At 41.0% G+C, this 20,027-nt stretch overlaps 1 protein-coding gene across 4 annotated transcripts in view; it reads left to right on the forward strand.

Annotated features, from left to right (window-relative positions):
* ATG2B (autophagy related 2B) overlaps nt 1-20,027 on the forward strand; it is a 43,591-nt gene that overhangs the window by 11,037 nt on the left and 12,527 nt on the right. Inside the window, exons 7-28 of one of the 4 annotated variants that reach the window (XM_083516627.1) lie at nt 700-796; nt 1,816-1,998; nt 2,325-2,479; nt 3,936-4,047; nt 5,429-5,690; nt 7,123-7,273; nt 9,196-9,291; nt 9,428-9,616; nt 10,686-10,959; nt 11,644-11,746; nt 12,553-12,748; nt 13,089-13,231; nt 14,289-14,440; nt 14,705-14,877; nt 15,084-15,234; nt 16,052-16,251; nt 16,344-16,424; nt 16,721-16,827; nt 16,996-17,088; nt 17,202-17,269; nt 17,791-17,867; nt 18,416-18,586. In XM_083516627.1, coding sequence (XP_083372753.1) covers nt 700-796; nt 1,816-1,998; nt 2,325-2,479; nt 3,936-4,047; nt 5,429-5,690; nt 7,123-7,273; nt 9,196-9,291; nt 9,428-9,616; nt 10,686-10,959; nt 11,644-11,746; nt 12,553-12,748; nt 13,089-13,231; nt 14,289-14,440; nt 14,705-14,877; nt 15,084-15,234; nt 16,052-16,251; nt 16,344-16,424; nt 16,721-16,827; nt 16,996-17,088; nt 17,202-17,269; nt 17,791-17,867; nt 18,416-18,586 — 3,234 coding nt within the window. The remainder of the gene's footprint in view (nt 1-699; nt 797-1,815; nt 1,999-2,324; nt 2,480-3,935; nt 4,048-5,428; nt 5,691-7,122; nt 7,274-9,195; nt 9,292-9,427; nt 9,617-10,685; nt 10,960-11,643; nt 11,747-12,552; nt 12,749-13,088; nt 13,232-14,288; nt 14,441-14,704; nt 14,878-15,083; nt 15,235-16,051; nt 16,252-16,343; nt 16,425-16,720; nt 16,828-16,995; nt 17,089-17,201; nt 17,270-17,790; nt 17,868-18,415; nt 18,587-20,027) is intronic. The other 3 variants (XM_083516629.1, XM_083516628.1, XM_083516630.1) reach the window with 3 other exon arrangements.

Genomic DNA, 20,027 nt, shown 5'->3' on the forward strand with positions numbered 1-20,027 from the left:
CTATTGTAAAATAGAACATATTTTAGTGTTGAACTGAAAGTCCAGGCCTTTTCAGCATGTCCAGTACATTTTGTAACATTGTCAGTGCCATCTTAGCTACCAGGGTTAGTCAAGTATTCTGCCTTTGTTTATTTTGAAAGTTGTGTTTTTAATTTCATTACTAATGATTGTATGGCTAGCCTGTTTCGTGTGTTGTTTCTGTATAGCAGGTTGTAAACATTTAAAAGAGATGAATTTAAAAACTTACAGTGCGAATTGGCCTTTCAGGCTCCCTTTTTGTGGTAATAGGCAAGGATCTGGGAAGAGGTCTCACATGTGTCCAGTCCAACGTTGAAAACCTCAGCTGCAGATTTAAAATTGTCAGGCAATTGTACAAACTGGCCCAGAAGCACAAGCTGCCTTATAGATTCTGAGTATTCAAATGGCCCTTGTTCAGTGCAGAGATGTCAAAGTAAGCATTATAAGCATCCAAGTGTGGACCTAATGCTGGTATCCAGAACAATTTAAATGCTGTGTTGTGGTACCCTATCAGTCTTTGAGTGAATATAGTGTGTATACAGACCAATAATAATAAGGAATTAAAGCTGGGAATGAAATGTCTGTTTTGGTTCAATGATTAGACAGTACATAATCCGAGAATTGGAAAAAAAGAATTATTCTGATCCGTATTTCTTGAATATATTCTTTATTCTTCTTAAGTTGGATGTAGATGGAGAGATAGATTCGATACACCTATTCCTGTCACCCAGACAGGTACATCTTCTGCTGGATATGTTAGCAGCTATCGCTGGACCAGGTGAGCCAAAGTTGCATTGCCTTGTGTGGTTAGAAAGAGTATGCACACTACATTAAACCCGTTGCACTATTTCCAAGGTTTTGAATAATCTCTAGACTAAGGGCAGTATCAAAAGTTCACCTTTAAAGTTAAACACTCTTATATCCCATATGTTGAACTGCAAAGGAAAGCACATGCTTAGAACTCTTCCTTTGAAACCCAAGGGTTTTTAAAACGCTTTGACTAGATTGGCCTTAAATTACTGAAGCTTTTCTTTTATTTCAAAAAGTCTAAAGAACTTTCTCGTAAGTAGATTTGTATTGTTCCTCCTTCTGAAAGCAGCTAATAAGAATTGGAAATAGCCAAAAGGATCTGAAACCAGTTTAGTAGCTCCATAGTTGTGATTAATATTAGAAACATATTTTTCTCATGCAGTCTTTATCTAGTCTTCATCAGTTAGTGTTGTTGTGTCTTTTGAAAGTCTGTAAGGGATGATAAATGTTTGTTTCCCTTTCTCCTTCCTCATACACTTCCATGCAGAGGGCTAGTTGTTTAGGCAACAAAAGAAGATTCAAGATCTCTGGCCCAAAAGTAAATTGTGTATTTTAAAGTAATGCTTGATAGATTTTTCTTAAACAGAGAAATTCTCAAATCAGGAAACTTTAATTCCCTCCTTATATGCCAGATTGTTCCCTTTGTACACAAATTTCTAACATATTTCTTCCTGTCTTCTAAAAAAAAATCCAAACAAACCTCAAAATAGCCCTTCTGCTAATTTAAGGCAAACCTGAAATTGAGAGAAAAACATTTCAACCTAAAGTGCTCAAAATGTTCACACAAATTCTGTTGAGTGCCTTTCTTTGTGAAATGGTAATGCTGCTTGGAGTTAGTTTTCTTTTAGGTAACATTTTTTAAAAAGTGTGATTTTTATCACAGCTAAACGAGGTGTTGTTTGGGGGGAATTATTTGGTGTTTGGTTATCTCTGGGGCTTGGGAATTGAATTGGAGGTTAAGTTGCCACACCCTGTTTTCAATTACAGAGAATCCTAGCAGAATAGAATTGTGCAATAAAGATAGGAGAAACCGGCCAATGCAGCAGGAAGATGAATATCGGATTCAGATGGAGCTCAACCGCTACTTAAGAAAAGACACATTGCCAACAGGAGCACAGTCTGATCCGAGTTTCTATGAGACGGAGGCAGCCAGAACTCCTTCAAGCCGGGGTGAGCAATTGAACATCTTAGGGTGCTTTTTGGTTTCCTCTTTGCTTTGGAGCAAGACTTGTTCTTGGTTGCAGTACTGCTCAACTTAGAGAATGGAGCAGGTAGGTGATGGTCACAGATTCTCCCTTCTCACTGCAGCACCCTGTAAATTTGCTCTGGAGAGTTGGGGGGCGGAATGAGAGGTGATGCAGGCACCTTCCAGGGAAAGGTGGGATAGGCAAAAGAAGCATCACCATCTCATTCATGCTTTGGTGTGCTGTACTTGACCTAAACGTTTTTCATTGTGAACAAATCATGCAAGATGATATCTTTTCTTTTCCTATTAGAAGAAGAAGTGTTTTTCTCGATGGCTGACATGGAGATGTCTCACAGTCTTTCCTCTCTGCCACCGCTTGGAGACCCACCAACTATGGATTTAGATCTTTCTTTAACTAGTACATACACTAATACGCCCGCAGGATCTCCCCATGGCGCTGCAGTGGTAGGTTGTCTTTAACTGTTTGTCTTTGAGCAAATGAAGAGGGGAAAGGTCATAGCTCAGTGGTAGAGCAGTTTGCTTGTCTGCAGAAAGGCCCAGGTTCAGTCCCCAGGATCTGCAGGAAGGGAGGGGAATATGTCGTGTCTGAAACCCTGGAGAGCAGCTATCACTCAGTGTAGATAGTACTGAGCTAGATGCACTTCTGACCAGGCTCTGTATAAGGTAGCTTTCTACGTTCCTATGATTTTTATCATGTGCTTTTTAAAACAGTGACACTAATCTCTGTTGTGCATGGCTGGCTGCCTGCCAGTTTCATACCCTTATAGCCATCATCCCAAAGAGTGTCTGCTATAGGATGATTTTTTTTTAACAGCATCTCAGTGAAGGCACTATAGCCACATTGAAACCTCACATCTTTCCCCTAATTCACTATGACACTATGATGTCATGTGTGACATCATTTGCTATGATGTCAATAGGTCCAGTTCCGGTGGGTGAGAGAATTTGACAATGCAACCAAGAAATGCTTCAGTTTAAAGCTCTGCGAAATTTGATGTATTGACTATATTTGACGAAATGAAAAGTAGCATCACACTAAGTCAGGCTATTGGCTCATTTAGTTTAGTATTGTTCACACTGACTGGCAGAGACTGTAGGATGTGTCAGGCAGGAATCTTTCCCAGTCCTGATAGAGAGATATCAGGGATTGAATTTAGGACCATTTGCATGCAGAGCCTGCTTTCTACCACAGAGTTTTGACCCTTCCCCTTTAGATGTACATATTTGATCTCACGGTGGCAACTAGTATCCTACGTCCCCCCACAGTTACAAAGCTATTTTTCCTATGAAGCCTTTGGCACAGCCTCCTAGTTCCCATGACCTACTGAAACTATTTCTAAGTACATATTGCTGAATTAACTAAATATTCTTCCCCTGCTTTCCTTTCTCTAGACCCAAGGGAAAGCCATGTTAGGGTACAAGCTTCTCATGGCAAAAACTTGTCCTCTGCAAATTGCTGTGCACATCTATGGCACTAGGTAAAGAGGACCACTGATCTTTCCCTGTAGGCAACATGTAGCAACCTTTGAGTGGGTTTTTTAATGTGTGGAAACAGCGGAACTACAAAATGACATATCAAAACGATAATATGCAGTGGTACCTCTGGTTACGAACTTAAGTCATTCCGGAGGTCCGTTCTTACCTTGAAACTGTTCTTAACATGAGGCGCCATTAAGTGAAAGCGTGCCTCCTGCGCATGATTTCTGCTCGCATCCTGAGGCAAAGTTCACATCCGGGAGCAACTACTTCTGGGTTAGCGCAGCTCGTAACCTGATGCATGCGCAACCAGAAGCGTTCATATCCAGAGGTACCACTGTATGTTGAGGTTCATTTTCTGTTACATTAGTTAAGTTGAGGTGATGTACAGGTGTAACAACCAGCTCTCTCTTTTTCCTTTTAACAGCAGCCAGCCTGGGGAGACTGTTTTGATCAAAACAAACAGGAACCGCCACACATAAGAGGTTCATCCTTTACACCTAGTGTCATCCACTCAGCTCCACTGCGAAGGACTTGTAAGTAAATAAGTCAAGGTGGTTGTTGCCAGAAGCAAATGTGACTTTTAGGTAAAAGTAAAGGGACCCCTGACCGTTAGGTCCAGTCGTGACCAACTCTGGGGTTGCGGCTCTCATCTCGCTTTATTGGCAGAGGGAGCCGGCGTACAGCTTCCGGGTCATGTGGCCAGCATGACTAAGCTGCTTCTGGAGAACCAGAGCAGCACACGGAAACGCCATTTACCTTCCCGCCGGAGCGGTACCTATTTATCTGCTTGCACTTTGACGTGCTTTCGAACTGCTAGGTTGGCAGGAGCAGGGACCGAGCAACAGGAGCTCACCCTGTCGCGGGGATTTGAGCTGCCAACCTTCTGATTGGCAAGTCCTAGGCTCTGTGGTTTAACCCACAGTGCCACCCCCTTTTACCTTAGTATAATAAGACTGCTTTCCAGGAATGAGTAAGTCAGTGGTTACCACTCACACCGGGCAACCAAGAGACATTATCAGTTCAAGGACACACTTCAGCCAAGCAGAAGCACTTCAGGAAGATGTAGAGCAGGAAAGATGTCCTTACTGAATAAAAGGAAAGTTTTGCTAACCCAGAGAGATGACAAACAACCAGTCAGTCGTTTTTCACCAAACGCTTCTCAATCTCAGTCCTTTTGCCCCTTTCGAATCCAAAATAGGCAAGGGGACTTTAGATTCCAATCCCAGCCCTTTCGCCAATGTTTTCAAGGAAGGCAAGTGTTCCAATGGTTCCTCAAAAGCAAGGACAACCGAACAATGAAACCAATGACTGGTCCATGTCCTGGGTGGGGTGAGGGTCATGTCTCCAGCTTTCTTCCTGCCTGGCAAAAGTCTGCAGGACCAATAAGGGTGTGGCAGACCCAAGGGCCAGAAAGAGAGGCCCATTTTTGGCCCCTGGACCTGAAAGTCTCCACTACTTTCTGTAGTGGCTTTGGTTTAAAAGGAGAGTATTACTTTTGTGGGAATACATTCAGAACAGAACATTAAGCAAGAAGTCGGTGTTAATTTTGCACGTTTTATTATCTGTAATCTGTAAGGAGATCTGAGCATATTGAAATCCACCATATGCTTGAAAGTGTTGTTTTTATTTGTAATTTGTGCCAAAATACATTTCTGCAAATCAGAGCAACTTATTATTTTAAATGGAGAGGGTTTTTTTTAAAAAAAAAATGTATCTTTGTCGCAAATTTAATAGTTAACAACTTTTGTAATAGTCAGAGATACAATCCTTCATACACTTACCTGAAAATTAGTCCTGTTGAACTCATTGAGACTGCACTATATATAAAAAAGTGTGTTTATACACATACATACACAACACATACACTGAGACCTACTGTATATTACCTTTAAACATTGTTTTCCTTCCCTTTAGCTCTTCCATCCAGATCTGTCTCAGTGGATGAATCCAGGCCTGAACTTCTTTTTCGACTAGCAGTGGGTGCTTTCTCTGTATCGGTACTTCATATTGATCCTTTGCCACCCCCTGAAACGTCACTGAACGCCAGTCCACTTACACCAATGGCACAGGATTTTTTCACCCGCATAGAAAAGGTTGATCCAGTTAAGTTTCCAACAGAAGATTTTCTGTCCCTCCGAGAAGTATTTGCAAAGGCTTGTTCACATGATCACCTTAGGTACAACTTTGCTTATTCATCTGCTAACATAGCAAACAAAATGCATAAATTCTGTGACAACTTGAGCTTGCTCAGTAAATATTTGATATGAGTGTTGTTGGAACATACTTGAGAGGTATACCTGGTAGATAAAGGGATAGTTCCCACCACCCCTTAATTATTGCAGCAGTAGACACTGTAGGTTGCTGGGGTTGTGCCTGGTACACATCAAGTCACCGCCACAAAATAAGTTAGAATTCTTTTTCTCTCTGTGTGTGTGTGTGTACAGGATTAATTATTTATTTAAAAGCATTTATAAAGCGCTTAATATTTGTAAGATCTCTAAGCAGCATACAGTATAAGGACAATTAGTGTCATTCAAACACAAATACAACCTAAAGCCAATAAGAGCAGCAGAAAAGCAAATGAAATCTAATAATATGGGAATTCAGGAAATTTACACACATTAAACAGATTCCGATCTTATGGATCAGGGAAAGGATGAGTCTTTGCAAGATGTCTGAGTTAACTGATGGTTGCTGCTTTGTGTAAGCACAGCTGTTATTTCGCTATAGAGTCGTACCTTGGCTGCCGAACACCTTGGAACTCGTACGTTTCGGCTCCCAAGTGATTGAAAACCAGAAGTGAGTGTTCCAGTTTTCGAACGATTTTCAGAAGCTGTCCAGCACGGCTCCTGTGGCTTCCAATTGGCTGCAGGACGCTCCTGTAGCCAATCAGAAGCCGTGTCTTGGTTTTCGAACAGTTCCAGGAGTCGAACTGGAACACATTCTGTTCAAGAACCAAGGTACGACTGTATAGGCTTCTATATAGGCATTAGAAGATTCATACTGAACCATGAAAAATATAGATTGGTGTGATCACGAGCAGATCTCTTTCTTGAATAATTTCAGATTCAGAAATTCATTTGCCCTCCAATGTGCACACAAGTCCTACAAGAAGTGAGGTTTGCCCTTGACTTTAGTAGAGGGTTCAGCATCCTGTAGCATTCGCAGAACTTCTTTTTTGAGTGAAATTAATGAATAACCTTTGTGTGTGCATCAGCTGCCAGAAAGCTGGTTTTGGGCAATGTTGTATTGGAAATTACTGCATTTAATTTCAAAAGTCTTCTACAGTGGAGGAAGGACATGGATGTTTGTTTGGCAATGCGAATTAAGATGTCACTAGTGGGGGGGAGGTATTACATAAATAAATTCTTTTCATTATTTATCTTCTGCCTTGCAGTTTTAACACAGCTTTGTATGTTTTGCAAGGAATTAAGCATTAGCATGTGTTGGAATAAGATTGCAAAATTGCATCTTTCTCCTTGTTTTATTTCAGTGACATTGGCAATTTAATGACTGATGTATTTTTATGATATTTTAAATAATTTTCAATTCAGAATGACTATAGGTGTTCAGTTTATGCAGTTTTATACCGTTGTTTCTCGCCATAGGTTTATAGGCACAGACATCAAAGTGTCCTATGAACAAAGACAGAGGTCGGCTTCCCGTTGTTTGAGTACAGATTTATATATTGGACAGATGGAACTTCTGGAGTGCCTCTTTTCCATGGACTCTCATTCTGACATACCTCACTATACAGAGGTAGAAATCCTTATGTAATGGAAATTGTAGTTGCTTGTGTGTAAGTCACCGACTTCTCTAAACTGCTTGTTTGTTTAAACCTTTCCCTAACTGAAGCGCACTCCTGTGCATCTGCTTCAGTCGCTGGCAGAATCCGTTAGTGGGTGTTTCCTAAACTTTTTCCAACATAAGAATTCCTTGACAGCCAGTCTCCGCCTAGCCTCTCTGCGCGGAAGCCTTCTGCGCAGAGTAGGCGTGCCCAGTGGTGGTCCGGCACTCTCCCCGCTGATCTCACTGGAAGAGTCCCTGAGCCTTCCCTCCAAAGTGCTCTCATTCCCTCCTTCCTTCTTGGTGTCACCTTGATTCCCTTCCCCCTCAGAAACTCTCTCTCTCTCCTTGCTGGTTCCCTCTCCTGCACTATCGGGGCGACTTCTCTCTCTGCTGGTCTCTGATGTCAGTTCCATGACACCGTATGACTTAACACAAGCTATTGAAATGCATTGCAAAAACTCTTAATGCTCCATTAGTACTGTCCTATGAATATTTGCTTTCAAGTAAACTGACTTCAGTGGTCAAGTGTTCCATAGGAATGCTTATTTGGGGAGTAATTCAATGTCACACTTTTCACTTTTCAATCAGATGTTCAATCAGCACAAGCATTTCAGCTTGACTGGCAGAATGAATCCCCCTCTCCTCCCCTCTCATGCTGTTCTGGAGGTTCTTCTGACACCTCCACACTGGGCCAATTTTGGGGGGGGGGGGCGGGCGGACCCACAATAATACTACAACCAGACTTAACACAGACACTGGCACCAGAGCCTGCAATAAACCCAGATGCCAACTTTGCTGCCACATACACCCGGACAACACCATTACTGGCCCCAACAACATCACACATACCATCTCGGGACTATTTAATTGCTCATCGTCTAACATTGTGTATGCCATCAAATGCCAACAGTGTCCTTCAGCTCTCTATATTGGACAAACAGGCCAAACCTTACACCAAAGAATAAACGGACATAAATCTGACATCAAGAATCACAAAACAGAGAAACCAGTAGGAGAACACTTCAATCTCCCAGGACATTCTATACAAGATCTCAAAGTAGCTGTTTTACTACAAAGGAATTTCAGAAACAGACTGGAAAGAGAAGCTGCTGAATTACAACTCATTACCAAACTTAAAACAATGGAAAAACCTGGGCTGAACAAAGACATTGGATTCTTATCTCACTATACATGACTAAACCATTTCTCACCTCCTCACCCCTTGCCTTCTCCTGTAAGACCTATTACAGTCGTTAAGAGTAGTCAACAGGCTCTCCCAGCTATCTGCCTATCTCCCATTCCCACCACCCTTCTGAGTAACACCCCTCCCCACCTTCTCACTATATAGAAGGATCTGGCAACTTCTGTTTCAGTGTATCTGAAGAAGTGTGCATGCACACGAAAGCTCATACCAAGAACTAACTTAGTTGGTCTTTAAGGTGCTACTGGAAGGATTTTTTTATTTTTATTTTGACTATGCCAGACCAACACGGCTACCTATCTACTACTTCTTGGTTGTCTTTTAAATTCCCCAAAGCTCCATATTTTCTCTTTACACATCCAGCTTGTAGTGTAAAGAGAGATGGCATCTTGGCAATACAATTGTTGCGTCACTGCAAGTTTCTCTGGATGACTCATAAAATGTCAAAAAATACCGAAGGTCTGTAATGGATTAGACCACAGCAGATCACCTGGTAGAGAAATAAATTGAATGAGGTCACCTTCTAGTAGATAATTTTATCTTCCTCCCTAATCAATGTATTTGCTTTCCGTAGAACTGTAGAGTTGGAAGGGACCCTGAGGGTCATCTAGTCCAACCCCCTGCAATGCAGGAATTTTAATTACTTGTGAAATCTACTTGCATTTCATCACTGCCTTTTATTTTGCTATAGCTGCTAATGTTTAACTCTGAAAGACAAGGAAACAAGCTGCACCCTCTCTCCTGCCTTCAGCTCCATTACAAGCACTCGGATAACAGAGGGCCTCAGGTAGATCAGAAAATATTATTTCCTCTTATCTTTTGAATAAAAACAATTGAAATCTTTATTTCAAGTTGTGTGTATGTAGCTCTGTAGAAAATTCTGTATTTTGCCACTGACTATTTATTTTACTTTTTTGTGACAGGGTAGCCAAGGGAGATTGAGCTCTGTCCCCCAGAAAGCAGATTTACAAATCAAGTTGAGTCCAGCTTTCTGTGAATTAGATATCAGCATTGTGGACAGACTAAATTCACTGCTTCAGCCGCAGAAGTTAACCACAGTGGAGATGATGGCATCACACATGTATGCCTCCTACAACAAACACATTAGCCTGGTAAAGCAATTGTAATTTTATCACTGATAAAAGGAAAATGACAAGATGGCATGTGGCAGCTTTTATCTGTCAGGTTCACACTTCCATGTAAATAATTTAATAAATAATTTTACAGTGCATGGTATTGTCCCACTCAGAAGTTGATTAATTGCAACTCAGTGTGTGAACTTCATTGAAAAGTTTAGGGAGGCAAGATGGAAAAAAAGTTATACAAGACGAATGCCTCGCAAGACGGAAAACTTGCTAGACGAAAGAGTTTTCCGTTTTGGAGGTGCTTCGCAAAACGAATCTCCTATGGGCTTGCTTTGCAAGACGAAAATGTCTTGCGAGTTCCTGGCGGGTTTTTCCCCTTCCCCCCCCTTTTTCTAAGCCGCTAAGCCGCTTATCAGCTGATCCGATAAGCCGATAAGCTGCTAAAAGCCGCTAATAGCGCTAATCTGCTAATCCGTCAATGGGCTTGCTTCGCAAGACGAAAAAACCGCTAGACGAAGAGAATCACAGAACGGATTCTTTTCGTCTTGCGAGGCACCACTGTACCAATGGTATTTGATCTATGGTGAACCATTTTTTGCAGTAGAACAGCTATTTGGCTTAGACCTTTGTTAATTGGCTTTTGCCAATGCTTCCACATTAAACAACAAACACTGTTAGGAATGCTTGAAATGTACAATGAAGCATTAAAAATGACTGTGACTTTCTATAATTTCAACTAAATTGTACATGTTTGCTGTAATGCAATGGACTGTGGACATAACTGCTTTTGACTGCCGTGCTTGAATCCCCATCAAAGCCTCTCTTGAAGGTGGGAGGCGATCCAAAACCTTGTGAGATGTGAAATTCAGCTGTGTCTGTTAGCCAGTAGAATGGACACTATTGCTGGAATAGATTCTTCCTTTCCCTGCACACTTCCAAAATCCACTCCAGAAAGTTTGGTGTGTGTGCTCCAAAGAAAATTTGGAAGGGGGTGCTCATGTGAAATTGGATGTTGCCCCTTAAGTTTTGTTTTTTGCCCCTCAAAATTGTTCTAAAAATATTTGTTTGCCCTCCCCTTACTTTGCAATTGTTTCAGCACAAGGCATTTGCTGAAGTTTTCCTGGACGATTCTCGTACTCCTGCAAATTGCAAAATGTCGGTACAAGTGACTGCACCAGCTTTGAAGCTCTCAGTTCGCTTCCCAATTCCTGACCTGCGATCAGACCCAGAACGAGGACCTTGGTTCAAGAAGTCGCTTCAGAAAGAAATTCTTCATTTAGAATTTGCAGATATGGAACTCAAAACTGAGTTTACAGGAGGACCAACTCCAGAGCAAGTTAAATTAGAGCTCACTTTTAAAGAGCTAACTGGTAAGCGAAGGGCTCTCTATTGGTTGCAATAGATGGTTGTAGCCAGTGCTTTTCGTTTGAGGTGCCATAAATTGATAAAAGTGCAGTGGATGCCAGCACAAAATGGCTGGCATGGGAAGCGAAAAAAAGGGTTGCTGGTACTCAGCACCACTGAGTACTGTTGCACCTACCCACCCAAAATCCTGGTTGTAGCTACGTTGTTCCTGGGCGATATGAGGGACCTATTAGTAAGATGATACTTATTTATTGTTCCAGTTTTTATTATTATAGGAATATGCAGACTTTCTTCGGAGAGAAGGGAAAGGAAGACAGTTTTCATATGTATAGCATATGAGATTACAGGGAAATTCGCTTGTTACTTCTTTTTATTGCAACTTTAGACAAAGCCCAATAAATCTTTGGCATTTGAGAAATAACTGTTACATGATAGTTAGAGATATTTGGTCTTGAGTGATCATAGTAGTCTGCAATCCTCTTTTGATGCCGGAGGAGTTCACTATCTAAATTATTTCCAGAGCTAACAAGGAGCTACTTTTCCATTCTTTGTGATGGAAAAGGAAAAATTGTTTCAAAAAGGCTGATTTTGTGTCACTGCTAAATGTAGAAGCTAATCTCTTCATGATTAAATGGCTACGCAGTTAGTCCTAGGCATGCACAACATAATCTTCTCCGGTTTCACCATAGCATCATTTGAAGAAGGCAAAGAGGAATCAGCTGTACAGTTTTTTCAAGTTTCCAGTGGTGTAGTTGGAGAGATGATCTCATCAGACAACTTTGACTGGCCACGGTAAAACAAAATACTATTTGTTCTCTGTGTAAATCCTAACCGCTTATGATGTGCTGCTGCTGAAAAAACTGTAACTGTTTAGAGCAGAGTTAAATCAAATCTAGGTTGTGTTGGTCTGGTAATTAATTACTCTTGATGTTGGAATGGTGTTTCCCTCCTATCAATGATTATGGCTTGAATATGACCACTCTTGCTCTTCCATAGACCCAAGGCCATCATAACCACTACTAAAAACATCTATAATATGTAGACATTTTAAAAACTATTTTTGACAGTACTTAGCGAAACAGCAGAAATAACAGAACTATAATCAAAAGACGGCAGTGTGGGTCTCATTTGGAAAATATATTAAATGTCTGAGATAAAATGAGAACACTCAGCAGTAACAAAGGAGGAGGTTTTATTAATCCAGCATAAACCCATTCTTGTCTCTTTCTACTGTAGTACTAAGGGTTACTAAAGGTACTCTTATTTCCACCATTATAAGCATGTCCAGTTTCTTAATATCAGTTATATAGTCACTTCTAATGTTTCAGTGCTGCCCAGGAGACTGGTCTTCCTCACTCTTAATACACAGGGTTTGGAACTTCAGAAAACTGAGAAACTATTCATACCGTGACACATATTCCACTTACTTTGGGAAAGTACCGTACATTTATATAAACATACATAGTATTAACATAGAAATAGATTTTGTGTGTGTCGGAAATATCTGTAGAAACTTTTATGAGAACCTTTTCATTGCCACAAAACGCGTAACTATTTCTGGAATTAGTCACAGTTTCCTCTTCTTATTTGACTGTTAGGATTGTACTTAAAATAAACCCACTGGCTGTGCACTCCATTCTGGAAAGGATAGCTCCTGAGGATGAAGAGGAGGTTGATGGTCATTTTCAAGAAGAGGAAGAAGGAGGATCTCACTCCCTGAAGGATGTGTGTGATCTTAGAAGACCAAAGCCATCTCCCTTTTCCTCTCGTCGAGTCATGTTTGAGAATGAAGAAGTAAGCACGAGGGGCTTATCTGTATGGCATTTTTTGCATCCAGTTGCTGTATTCAGTTTCAACAAATAATTAACCATTGTAAATTGCTCAACTTACGCTGTTTGGTTGGTTGGCATGGTCTCAACAAATCACGGCAAACCATTTCCCCAAGGCAAGCCTGTGCAACTTACATGAGCATCTAAAAACAATATGAAGTAATATGCTGTTATTTACTCTGTTGTTATTTCCTGTGTTGTTTTTAGCTGCTCTGTCATTGCATTTTGTACGTTGCACTGAGACATATTTGAGGAAGGCTAATAATAACCACAGATTATACCTGAGATTATGTTTTTATTTCTAGATGGTGATGCCAGGTGACGCACTGGAGATGACTGAGTTTCAGGATAAAGCAATCAGCAATTCTCATTATGTACTGGAGCTCATGTTACCAAATGTGTATTTAACATTCCCAAACAAGACCTTTTATGAAAAGCTATATAATCGGTAAGTATAAGCGCTAGCTTTCATGGTTTGCGTGACCCATGATTTGGATCCAGAGGAGGCCTTTTTTGAGCAGAAGGCAGGGGAAAGCTCTTTCCACCACTTCCACCCTACAGCTAATGCCACCTCTCACTTCCCTTTCCTGCTTTGGGCTAGGATCACCACTAGCCCCTTTACAGGTTCCACATACAGTGGTACCTCAGGTTAAGTACTTAATTCGTTCTGGAGGTCCGTTCTTAACCTGAAACTGTTCTTAACCCGAAGCACCACTTTAGCTAATGGGGCCTCCTGCTGCTACCGCACCGCCGGAGCACGATTTCTGTTCTCATCCTGAAGCAAAGTTCTTAACCCGAGGTACTATTTCTGGGTTAGCGGAGTCTGTAACCTGAAGCGTATGTAACCCGAGGTACCACTGTAATGCCTGTTCCATAGTTGTAATAAACCCAGACAGTCAAACCTCAGTTGTCAAATGTAATCCGTTCCCGAACATCGCTCGACTTCTGAAACCTTTGACAATTGAGGCGCGGCTTCCGATTAGTTGCAAGAGCTTCTTGCATTCAAGCAGAAGCCACGTTGGGCGTTCGGGTTCTGAAAAATGTTTGAAAACCGGATCATTTACTTCCGGGTTTTCGGCATTCAGGATCCAAAACTTTCGAAAAGGGAGCCTTTCAAGAACCAAGATTTGACTGTATTCTAGTCTGCCCAGCCTGTTGACATCAGGCAGGTGCTTTCAGTGTAGTCTTTTGGGTGCCTGCTTAAGGCATTTTTGCTTAGGCAAGCCCATCCAGATACATAGTAGTTGATGTGCTTCAATCTTTTCCTGTTACTTTTAATTCTCTCTTAAATATTTTTAAGTATTTGTTTCCAGCTTTGCATAGGTAATTTAAATATTGCTTGTAAACCACTTAGGTGTTTTACTGTAATCAAGCGTCATATACATTTCGTTAAGTTAAATAAAATAAACCCATTATCAGTTTATTTTTCCAGATCACAGACCTGCCTTTGTTCAAGTTCTTCCAGGTTCAAATTAATATATGCCTGTATTTCCCTCCCTTTGTAGGATCAGTAATGATTTATTACTGTGGGAACCCACAGCTCCATCTCCTGTAGAAACATTTGAAAATATTTCTTACGGTGTAGGACTTTCAGTGGCCAGCCAGCTGATCAACACATTCAGTAAAGACAGTCAGTTCAAATCTACTATTCACTATGGTAATATACTATAAACATCTTACTGAATTATTATGTTTAAGCATATAAAAGTCCAAGTGTATCTCTAATACAGCTGAAGCTACTGAATTGATAGAGGGAGAAACTATACATAAAGGTGTTACTTACTGTTCCTGAAGGAAAATTTAAAATCTGCTTATTTTTTAGCATCCTTATTTTTTTAAAAAATGTGGTTTCACTTTCTATGATAAGCTGTTTATTGTGCATGGTTAAATATTCACTTGTTTTTTGCTTTGCCTTTTGTAGATGATGATAGTGGGTCTGAGGAAGAAACACTCCAATATTTTTCCACCGTTGATCCAAACTACTGTTCCCGGAGAAAGAAAAAAACTGAATCCCAGAACAGGAACACGCAGAGTTTTCTGTCAGTTCTTTTGAACATTAACCATGGATTAGTGTCAATATTCACTGATGTCAAGGTATGACTTCTAGGGTGAGAGAACCCAGACTAGAGTTGCTGTTTTGACCATACTTCATAAACCACTACGGTAGCACGTTGATCGTTCATAGTATGTTAGGGATAATGTTGGTTTTTGTTTTAAAGGATGGGATTGCTTCAGATAAAGTGTGGACTAAGCAGAGGAATCTTTTCAGACAACCTATAATTCTCTGATTCTTTCTCCAGCAGGACGATGGGAGTGTACGTGAAGACAAACATGGAGAATTTTGGTTTGAGTTCAGTAGTGGGTCGCTGTTCTGTGTGACAAAGTATGAAGGCTTTGAAGACCAGCATTACATCTGTCTCCATTCCAGCAGCCTCAGCTTATATCATCAAGGTATGAAATGTCAGTGTAGAAATAATGTTTGTGTTCCAAACTATAAAAAGGTGAGGGGTTAAGTAAGGGAGAAAATGACTGATTGTCATCTAGCAAGTTATACAAACCCTTGACAGCTAGGGTTTGTGGGCCTTACAGTTTGAAGATCAGTGAGAAGCAACTCCTCCTTCCAGTATATGTTCCTCAAATAATTTTGATTTGATTTGATTTAATATTCTAGAGCACTTGCCTTTCAGTCCCGTCCCCCCCCCCCAGTACAAATATATGATTCCAAATTGGGAATTATTACTTCTTTACAAATGTAAGTCTACTGCAGTCCAATTTATCCACCACAACTGCATTCCTTAAGCATATGGAAAGAAATGTACTCATAATATGTCTAAGGAGCTAGTCATGGTGCTTATGTGAAACACAGGAGGGTGAATTGCTAATAACAACCAAATCAGAGCTGACATATAGAAAGTTTTTTCTAAGTACACCTATGGTTGCAAAACCTTCTATTTCTACAGTAAGAAAGTTGTGTTGGATGTCTGCAGGTATTTCTGAAGGCCGCCTCTCCTAGAAGAGAACTACTCTAAAATGCATTGTTCTGCATTATAAGTATAAGTATAGTATTTCTGTTTGTCAATATACATAACAAAACAAATTGCTGACAAGATTTTAGAAATCTTCCCTGCAGTTTTACTTAACGAAGTTTGGGTGTTTAGAGCATCAGCCAGATGTTAGCAAGTTTTAGAGTACAATATGTGGATTTTTTTGTATCTCAATTCAAAATTTCTTTGAAGGACTATCTAACCACAAAGCTGTCTTTCTGCAGGCGTGGTGGATGGAGTTGTCTGTCCATCTGAAGTAAGGCTGCCAAGTGCAACGCCACCCCATTGGTTAGAGCCTACTATTTACTTTTCGGAAGAAGAAGGTCTCAGTAGGGCTTCCTCAGATGGTGTGGGAGTGGACTGCGTAAGCATGTTGTCTGTTGCAGTTAAGATACAATCAAATAAGTTGGAGACCAATACAAAGGTTTGTATTTAGAAATTAATATCTATATATCTGTATCTGTATATGCTCTGAAAGTATTTACATGAATATTTTGGATGATCTTGTTTTTGTAGGAGTTTTTAGTTGCTGTTGGACTAAGAGGAGCCACTCTTCAACACAGAGTACTTCCTTCAGGTTTAAGCTGGCATGAACAGGTATGTTAATTTGCTAAATGTTCTATGGTCTATCTGGAGATCATTCTCGGGGGGGGGGTATGTTCTAATGTAGAGTATTCCTACTGAGTATTGGAGTTCCTGTAAGCTTGCTTTGTGTGGCTCAGTCCTGTATAACTGGGAATCCCCGTACTTCTGAGTAAAATATGCCTTTACAATAAATATATTATCCATCTCTTCTCCTTTTTATATAGTCTGCAAAATCTTACAGTGACAGCTGATGTTACCTTACTTGATTAGAATACAGTGGGCCTATCTCTACACTTTTGTAATTGTAGATTTTGTATTTTTTGAACATTTCTGATGAGCCTGTGTTGGGATATAATCCTCCAGCTTCTGTTACAACTTTTCACGTCCATCTCTGGAGTTGTGCCCTGAATTATAGGTAAGCTAAACAAATAAAGTGTTTGAATCAGCCTATTAAGTCAACTGTTGTCCTGAACCAGTTGCTTTAATATTCAGTTTGTCAAGTTTATTTATGGTCACTTGAATTTCTGAACTACTTGCTTTCCAAATATGTTTCAAATAATTTTTTATTTTTATTTTTGGGTAGGCCTCTGTTTTTGCCAACTAGATCACTTCTTACCGTTGAAACATTTAGCATTTCAAGTAGTGTGGCACTGGATAAATCATCTTCTACTCTCAGGTAAAGTTTGTTAAGAACTTTAACAAATCCCACATTTAACTTATATTTCTTTCAACATTTACAAAATTGTTGGAAAATATAATTCCTTTAAAAAAACGTCCTTTTTGTTATAGAATAATCTTGGATGAGGCTGCTTTGCATCTGTCTGACAAGTGTAATGTTGCAGTGAATCTCCAAAGAGGTAAGTGCATTTCAGCTTTTAAAGGGATTCATACAATTCCAAGTAACTAGTAAGGATATTAAAAGGTGTTTTTATGTTAAGCAACTGTTAGCTGAGCTGGACATGATTGTCTGATGTAGCATGATGGAGGAAAGAAGCTTTGTCGTTTTGAATTTCCCATGCATGTGATTCTTGTCTAGTTATGGTCAACATATTAGAATAAAATAGCCAAACTGCATCCCAGTATATTAATGAATTCTGGATTTATTGCTGGACAACTGTAAAGTTGTCCATGGAAGCACAAGCCAAAACTGGCCACTAAAATAGTCATTCTAAAATAATTCCCATTCATAAGACACAAAAAAACCACAGATAGAATCATAGCTAGGGTGGGGGCGCTGTCTACTCATTTTCTGTAGTTTAGAAAGGGCTTGAGTTTCAGTCATAAAACAGTCCATCATCATGAAGGCATTTGAGGGCTTAAATATGAGGCATAAGCAGCAATTCAGGAGTTTAGCAGATAATTATTTTGTTTTCTTCAGATTATGTTCGAGTTATGGACATGGGACTCTTAGAACTGACTATAAGGGCAGTGAAACCTGGATCTGATGGAGAGAGAGTAAGGAATTGAGTTAAAATATAAAAGCTAAATTATGTCTGGTTTAAGTTTTGGAGTGTGTGTGTGTGTGTGTGTGTGTGTGTGTTTTCGGTCCCAGCTCCTGCCCACCTAGCAGTTTGAAAGCACCCCTAAGTGCAAGTAGATAAATAGGTACCGCTTTATAGCGGGAAGGTAAACGGCGTTTCCGTGTGCTGCGCTGGTGCCGGCTCGCCAGAGCAGCTTCGTCACGCTGGCCACGTGACCCGGAAGTGTCTCCGGACAGCGCTGGCCCCCGGCCTCTTAAGTGAGATGGGCGCACAACCCTAGAGTCGGACACGACTGGCCCATATGGGCAGGGGTACCTTTACCTTTACATTTTTATAATAAAGCTTTGGCCTTTGAGATACTTGTTCAAAAAAGTGTGATTGAAATTGACTTTGGCTCTTAAACATACTGGGTCATTTTCTAAACACATATGTCTGGTTCCTTGATCGTACATTCAGGACTGACTTAAGAAAAGTGCATCTTCTGCTGGTGTCGGACATGATTTTGAATTATTGTCTGTTTAGAGTAAGCCACGTTTTGAACTCCATTGTTCCAGTGATGTGATCCACATTAGAACGTGCTCAGATTCCTGTGCTGCATTAATGAATCTTATCCAGTATATTGCAAGTTACGGTGATCTGAATCCGCCTGCGAAGATGGAGAATACTTGTGGAGCGACCAAGCAAAATGTTAAGGTATGAAAAGGCATATCTCTCTCTCTCTCTCTCTCTCTCTCTCTCTCTCTCTCTGTTTCCATTCACCATAACTTTTTATGGCCTAGCTTTGTCCACAGTTGTGAAAACTGTTAATTACACAAAGCTTTTGGGGGGGAAAAAGATTATTATCCTTACTAATTCACAATAGGCTTTGTCTTACCTTGCATGGACTGGGCTGGCTTTCAGATGTCATTATTTGTATTGGTAGTCAGAATATTTTGCAAATATTCTGAAAGCTGTCATATGGGGTAGCAATCACAATTTCAGTTAATTTGTTTAGCTTGAAAAGAAATACAGTGGCACCTCGGGTTAAGTACTTAATTCGTTCCGGAGGTCCGTTCTGAACCTGGAACTGTTCTTAACCTGAAGCACCACTTTAGCTAATGGGGCCTCCTGCTGCTGCCACACTGCTGCGGCGCAATTTCTGTTCTCATCCTGAAGCAAAGTTCTTAACCCGAGGTACTATTTCTGGGTTAGGGGAGTCTGTAACCTGAAGCGTATGTAACCCGAGGTACCACTGTAACCTAACATTGGTTCCCAAGTGGATGGGTTGGTTCCTTCAACTGACGGCATTGGCTACTAGGAGGGTTGATTATTAATAGCTAACCTCTGGACCCGAACATTGAATCTGTCTAGATCAGTGGTGGTGAACGTATGGCATGCATGCCAGAGAGGGCACTCAGAGCCCTCTCTGTGGGCACGCGTGCCATCATCCCAGCAGGGCCATAGCTTCCGTGCTGGGAGTGGGGGGGGGAGGAGGAAGAGGAGGAAAGGGCTCACGGGGAGTGGAGGCAGGGATCTTTCAGAAGGCAAGTGAGCATAGAATCATAGAATCATAGAGTTGGAAGAGACCACAAGGGCCATCGAGTCCAACCCCCTGCCAAGCAGGAAACACCATCAGAGCACTCCTGACATATGGTTGTCAAGCCTCTGCTTAAAGACCTCCAAAGAAGGAGACTCCACCACACTCCTTGGCAGCAAATTCCACTGTCAAACAGCTCTTACTGTCAGGAAGTTCTTCCTAATGTTTAGGTGGAATCTTCTTTCTTGTAGTTTGGATCCATTGCTCCGTGTCCGCTTCTCTGGAGCAGCGGAAAACAACCTTTCTCCCTCCTCTATGTGACATCCTTTTATATATTTGAACATGGCTATCATATCACCCCTTAACCTCCTCTTCTGCAGGCTAAACATGCCCAGGCAAGGGATGTTGCCGTCAACCCCCCCCCCCAGCCTGCTCCTGTTTGCATGCAAGTAGGAGCGGGATTGGGCAGCTCCTGGCTGCCTTCAGGTGGTGCGGGAGCTCTCAGATTCAGCTTCCAGGCTGCCTCCACCTTTCCCAACGCCAGCAACTATTCAGCCTGGCTGCCTTCACAGGGTTGCAGGTGATCTGATGCGGAAGTGGGGGCTCCTTTAAACTTCT

This window comes from Podarcis liolepis, assembly GCF_965112155.1.
Source record: "Podarcis liolepis genome assembly, chromosome: 1".
NCBI lineage: Eukaryota > Metazoa > Chordata > Lepidosauria > Squamata > Lacertidae > Podarcis > Podarcis liolepis.